The 6,621-nt window shown below is 42.4% G+C and overlaps 2 protein-coding genes across 5 annotated transcripts in view; both read right to left on the bottom strand.

Annotated features, from left to right (window-relative positions):
- On the bottom strand, nucleotides 1-924 carry LOC116385632 (C-C motif chemokine 4-like). Its single transcript, XM_031851283.1, has 3 exons — nucleotides 782-924; nucleotides 595-706; nucleotides 1-338 (listed from the first exon to the last, which is right to left on the bottom strand). Exons 1-3 carry the CDS (start codon nucleotides 849-851, stop codon nucleotides 245-247), a joined length of 276 nt encoding a protein of 91 aa, XP_031707143.1. The 5' UTR covers nucleotides 852-924; the 3' UTR covers nucleotides 1-244.
- A 1,293-nt stretch (nucleotides 925-2,217) lies between these two features.
- tbc1d14 (TBC1 domain family, member 14) overlaps nucleotides 2,218-6,621 on the bottom strand; it is a 32,200-nt gene continuing 27,796 nt past the window's right edge. For all 4 annotated transcript variants that reach the window (XM_031850830.1, XM_031850833.1, XM_031850831.1 and 1 more), the window contains 4 exons: nucleotides 6,375-6,503; nucleotides 5,585-5,694; nucleotides 5,196-5,454; nucleotides 2,218-5,108 (listed from right to left, as the gene is read on the bottom strand). In XM_031850830.1, the coding sequence (XP_031706690.1) occupies nucleotides 5,052-5,108; nucleotides 5,196-5,454; nucleotides 5,585-5,694; nucleotides 6,375-6,503 (555 nt within the window). In that variant the 3' untranslated portion in view covers nucleotides 2,218-5,051. The remainder of the gene's footprint in view (nucleotides 5,109-5,195; nucleotides 5,455-5,584; nucleotides 5,695-6,374; nucleotides 6,504-6,621) is intronic.

Raw genomic sequence — 6,621 nt, 5'->3', positions numbered from 1 at the left:
CAAAGCTTTAAGATTGACTGTATTTGTATGAGGTTGATACTGTATGATGTGGGTATTACAAAGCATGCAAAAGAAATAACAAAAACACAGGATAAGTTGGTCAGTGTGCCAATACAAGCTCAAAATGACTCCATCTGGAGGCAAAATCAACAAACTTTGATCGTAACATGCATTTCATAGCATACGATTCGATGAAGCATCGAAAGCCGCAGTATCTTTGAAGGAGGGCAAGCAGGCAGCTGGTTCAAAAGGTGCCTTCGTCCACACTTTTCATGATGCTCACAACCCAGGAGAGGGTCGGATCCACACAGATGTGACGACCCTTTTTCGTAACCACACTGAAATAAATAGATAAATAAATAACATAATGGTCGAAAATTGAGACAAGAAGGAAACCAAGTAGAAAGTAGGAAATGGGGACCAAAAGTACAATTTATTATCACAAATTAAATGTTAAAAAGATTGTATGCAATATACAGATATCTGAGAGAAAATTTAAATTAATAAAAAAAGTAATAGTCACACCATAACAACTCATTCTACTTATCAAGGTTCATTGTATTATACAAAAAAATAAGGATACAGTAAACTTACATGGCTGCAGACTTCGGGCATCGGTAATCAGTCATGGAATATGAGCTGATGAGTCTTTTGTTCAGTCTTCTCGGGTAAGGAGTGAAGCAGCAGTTGTCAGGGCCGATTCCATCTGAAGGAAATAATGAAGTAATGTATTATCAGTCACACACAATGTGTTTGAATGATAAATCTAAGGTTATCTTACTGCTGCAGATCACAGAGGCGATCAGCGCATATCCCAGGATGCTGAGCAGAAGGATGCGAGTGGTCCTCATGGTGACTCGATGTGAAGATGGAGATTAAAACCACAGCTGCTCTTTATCTTCAGTGAAGGGCTTCTAAATACAAGGTGGTGTGTTGTTAGGTTTATCAAGATCGAAGGGGACTTTTCTCTTTTTTTTTCTTCTAAAAGATGTCACTAGTGTGGAGGAGGGAGGGCAGCTGTGGTTTCACGGCGACTAAAGTTGCCTGCGACGGAAACTTTCCACTCACTTTTTCAAAAGGTTGAGGTAGATGACAGGAAATGCAGTTGTGGTTAGCCCGGAGATGTAGCTCAAAGTTAAGACTAAAACCCCAACAGCCCCTAACAACTCTTAAATCCATATGAAATAAAAGGCCTAATAAGACACTGGAATTAAATATTGGTGATCTTTTTTTGCATTTGGTGTAATTTCTTTTTATCCCATTTAGTATGCTAGTAGATGCTAGTAACTGGCCAAATGAGTAGTCAAGTCTGTCAATTTAACAAATATGCACTTTAAATCTCAACTTTTATGCCATCATGGATGAAAGGTTCTTTAGGTGCTCAAAAAAGATTTTAAATTTTTAACCAACAATTTTCTCTTCTGCAAATGACCCCCCCCCCCCCCCCCCAATGCTCAAAGAGATCAATCTAAAAACAGCTAAAAGTGCTGATGCGAGTCGACTTACAACCATCGTGTACAACTTGCTGTGTCACTGGATTCTTTATTTCCCATAATGCAACTTGCTGAAAAAAAGATAATTCTACTGACTCATCGGGGGTTATTTTCTCAGACTGTAAAGAGCTCTGAGCCACAGAAGATATTGTACAACTGTTTCCACGCGCTGAATGTGTAAAAAAGGTGAACCGTCACTCGCTAAGAATCAAAGAGCAAAGGCATTAAATGAACAGTCACAATTGAAAAAAAATCATAAAAAAATGCAGATACAATTTCAAAAAGAAGCCTCAATAGACCAGAATGCAATGCTGCAACAAGACTAAAGCTGCACTAATCAATATTTATTTTTCATATTTTTGACCTTTACACAAGGACATTTCTTTCATGCTATTAATTGGCACATCATTCTATTTTTTCGTTTTATGTAATATTTATTGGCACAAGGCCGATTATTCTGAGCATCCGCACCGTGAATAAAGGCATCAACTATGTTATGAAATGGACATATTCAAAATGGAATGTAACCTTTAATAACACAGAAGCTCTTTAGTCTGAATTGAAACAGCAGACCAGATCCACTCCTTCTGCTCTGACCTTTCAAAAATAAAAGCCCCATATACATATAAACTGCATATAACTGTTTATCAGAGTCAAGAATACCCAAATAAAGGTGTCGAAGGAAGTAAAACGTTTCAAATCAGTTAAGACACACTGCTCCTGGTTGAATATGTACATCTCTTTATTTTAATAAAACCACTGTTCATATACAGTTCAAGTGAGATTAAGTTGCATGGTAATTCTGCTGTCTCCATTAGTCCTCGACAGAACAACACGTCTCTTGTGGGGGAAAAAAAAAAAAGTAATGCAAAACAGAAGCCAATAAATATCAGCATATTACACATTTTATTCAAATTGGATTGAACTTGGTTTCTGGCCAGAGTGGATCATACAGCATTGTGTTTTTGTGATGAAGTAGGTAGTGTTGGTAGAGCTGGGAGGCCCAGCCTTTAATGCAACAACTAACGGCTCTCATTCTGCAAACGCCACTTAAAACACACACACACACACCTCAACGTCACTACTTAAGCACAAAAAGAACACTAAAATTAAAAGGATGAAAAGCGGACAACCCGTTTAAACCTGCAAGTGGTAACATGAAGTGATGATGCGAGGCACAACTCAAAGGCTTACGTGTATGTGCAAAAAGCTTATTGCAGTCCTGCGGTTTGTCACCACACTGGGGGACTGTGTGTGTGTGGTGCAATCAGAAAGTGTTCTGTGCTGCTGAGCTGATGCAAACACTATCTGTTAGCAGGCATGACCCAAACAAGCTGATGATTCAAGGCGCTTCCTGTATCGTTTTGTTTTTAAACCCAGAACACGTGGTGTACTTCATCTGTGGTCCAGGCCCTTAAGCACGTTTGTCGTCATCTCAGTGGGGACAGCAGAGGTCTATGCATCACTGATGGCACAGGACACAAGGGGAAGTAAAGTCCTCCCTACACAAGATCAGCAGCACATCAGATGAAGCAGCTTCACAGCCAATAACAGGACAGTCACTGCACTTCTCAACCTTTATCTCATGAACAGGTTTGTGCAAAATGGGCAACTCACAAACAAAAAGGATATTTAACATTCCCCTATGGGTTCAACAAACTTTTTTTCCTGTGTCAAGGAATCAGACTCTGGCGCTCGTCTCATATTATGCCTGAAGTAAATGACCAAATGAAATTATACTTTGCCATTGAATTTAGCAAGGAGGAAATACTCCTGCTTTTAGCCCAGAATCACCACATGATCAAAAGCATCCTGACTCATGAAGAGACATTGACCTAATTTGAAGCCATTTTTTTCTTGTAGATTAACCACTTTAAACTCAGTCAATATCAGTGTTTTCCCCATAAATTTACATATTTAATCTTAGAAATGTGTTTTTTTTTCCCGATTATCACCCCCCCACCTCCTCTCCCGGCTCAGTAATTTATTTTTCTTTCCTTTACCTACAATGGGCCATCGTAATCAACAGTAAGATAGCTCTTCACTTGTTCTTAGCTGATTATCAAGAAGAACAAACTGTCTAGCTTGTGTTAACTCATCAAAACAATGCTGGTGATAAAACCTCAAGCAACAGTGATGTCGATACTGGCCCCGCCCACTGCTGGTCAGGAAGAAGTGACACATTAACCACGGTGTGTGAACGCAGCGGCAGGGACACACACATTATGGTCTACATGACAGGAAGTAACAATCTGTTATCCAAACAGACGGACTAGCCACCCGCTTACACCTGTGGAACCGTCTCCTGTGCTCGAGTTAGAGGCAGCAAAAACGTGAAGAGAAAAGCTGCTAAAAAGGGAAAAATCTGCTATTTGCGAGGCGGAACAACCAGTCGGACTGATTCTGTAAAAAATAAAACAGACACGCAACATAAACTGGAGGTAACGCTCGGCCACAGATACAGACAGGAGAGCAGCTCCCTACGGCCGATTGTCAAGTTGCAGTGTCGAGGCCCTCGGATCAGAGCGCCTACAGTGCATGTCGACTACTATTGTCATCATCAAGACAGGCTCAGCAACAACCCTTCACTTGTGTCCTTTTGATAAATATTAAATAAATACATTTTAAAAACATCACACCAACAGACTGAAATGTACCTCTAACATTTAGGGAAGTCCGTGTCCGACGCTTTACTTTACTCCAGTTTCATCGACATAAATAAACCATAAAAGTCATTTTACTAGCAGCTCATGACCTCTTAAAAACAAATGTAACCGCGCGGCGCTCTCAGAGACACCGAGTTATGTGCATTTCATGGTTCTTTAGCTCAAAGAGCCAAGAGTTGACTTCATGGAATGGATCGGGAAACAAAAATCTGTACCAAATGAAGAAACGCACAAATGAAAAGCACACCGAGGACAAAATCAAACTGAAGGAATGACTTAAGTTTTGAGTGGGAAAAAAAGAAAGTGCAGAAACAAAGATTGAGACACAAGACACCAGCTGGAGTTCCACTTCACACAATTCAACACTGTCTGAGACTCATTTGAAGACTTTACTCTCACTTTCCCTGACCGGAACTTATCGAGATTGGAGAGTCACATATGGACTTTTGTTTTTGTCACAGAAATAGCCACATTTAAAGAAGAGACAAGTGGAACTGTAGCTAGAAAGAGTGTTGACTTCAGATCTAAGAGTGGTATCTCTGTGGTTTCCTCTGGGCTGAGCAGACCTGCTGAATGTGGGAGTGTGTGATACATTCTATAGCCTCTGCTGCCTCTCAGCAGAGGAGGGGCGGTGGGAGATAAATAAGGCCTCGTATTCCTTTCCACACCCCACCCTCATCGTCACTGATAAACCCCCCCTCTAGAGTCCTGGTTCCAGTTGGAGCAGTGATGCGGCTCTAGGGGAAGAGGTTTATCACAGCGGCTACAACCGGATACGTTCCGCTGAGCTTAAAAGGTCTTTCTCAGGGTCCATGCGGCCTGTTGAGGGTCCAGTTTCCCCCCATCGAGGGCTGGAGGGGAGGACTGGTTGAGTCCAGTAACGTGTGACGGCTCAGCGCCTCAGCACCGGGCTGCCTCGCTCCGGATCTTTCTGTAACGTCTGCAGGACCTGAGGAGATGGAGGGAGGTATGGTTTTTAAAAAAAGAAGAAAAACTAACCTAAAAACCCTAAAATGGAAAAGCTGCGTCGTCCTACCTGCGCCCACTTCCTGTTGCGGCTAGTCATGTGAATGGCGGCAATGTGCTGGAAGAGCTGCTCGGCGGGGATGGGGTCGGGCAGGCGGGTGAGGAACTGAGCCATGTGGATGAAGTCCATGGTGGTCAGGACGTCCTGGTAGAGACGCAGCAGGCCCAGCCCCGTGCGGAACAGGAACTCCTCGTTGTCTCTGCAGAACACGTCCCACACCCGACACGCCAGGTCCAACGGCAGGGACTTGCTGTACAGCGTGAAGATCCTGAAGGGAGACGAGAATAAGGTAACACAGTAATTCAATTAAAAGTGACGGGAAACAAGAATAAATATCTGAACTGAGCCTCATGAGCCGCAGAAATGAGGCGGATGAGGAGGGAACGGTTGAAACTCACCAGTCGATTAAATAAATATCGGGCGTCAAGCTGTTTTTCTGGAAATGTGCAAAGAGCTTTGGTAGGTTTTCTTCAAAGAACACTTCAAATGCCGCAAAGTAAGTCAACATCTGTAGAGAGAGAGGGGAAGCTGGTCTCAGAGTGACACAAAATAAACAGGTGGTGTCCAATGAGCAGCGAGGTGAGTCGTCTGTGGAAGTGCTTTAATGCTGCCAGCCCTTACAATGCTTTACTGGATACTTGAGTCAGCATTTTGAGTCATTTCTTTAAAATGTGAATGTTAAAATGATGCGTCAGTTAAAAGAAAAATTCACCACATTCTATGTGTACGTGTAATCGATGTTGATGGTAAATGTAGTTCATTGAATCAATGAGTAGTGTTCTCTTGCTGCTCGCTGAGCCGTGCCGGCAGTGCCTACACGTACCAGCATGCATTGCGTGTTAGCTTCAGATGTGGCCAGATCTTCTTGCTTGGCTAACGCAGCCTCAGCCTCTCCCTGCTGCATTTCTTCAGACGGAAACTCTGACTCCAACACATACGGCTTAATATCACAGTCAACCAATAGACTGTGAAACGTATCCTCGTCCAGAACGTCCTCTCTTCTCATATTTTAGGAGGACATTTTCTCTGAGAACTCAGATTTCTGGGTCAATATGAAGCACTGAGGAATTTACTGCTTCGGTCGAGTCCATTTACCATCAACACTTATTGGACATCTGTGTAAAAAGGTGGTGTTTGAATACCTAAATATATGTGTATGTGTGTGTGTGTGTGTGTGTGTGTACTGACAAGGCTGTGGTCGACTCTGAAGAAGGCCATCTGACAGGGCTTGTTGAGCAGGTTGGCAAAAGCTATAAAGGCGTCAGCTGTGTCAAGGTTCAGGATCAGCACTGCTGCGATGAACGACATCCCCTGCACCTACACAAACACACACACATAGTTTGTACAGGCAAACACAAAGCAGAAAAGAACTGTGGTCTAACAGTGGTCTTGCAAGCATAAAAAAAAAAAAAAAAAAAAAAAAAAAAAAGTGTTA

This window comes from Anarrhichthys ocellatus, unplaced genomic scaffold (genome assembly GCF_004355925.1).
Source record: "Anarrhichthys ocellatus isolate YVR2014 unplaced genomic scaffold, GSC_Weel_1.0 scaffold11, whole genome shotgun sequence".
NCBI classification, from domain to species: domain Eukaryota; kingdom Metazoa; phylum Chordata; class Actinopteri; order Perciformes; family Anarhichadidae; genus Anarrhichthys; species Anarrhichthys ocellatus.
Note: the sequence above shows the minus strand (reverse complement) of the source record. Positions and strands in the feature narration are given on the sequence as shown.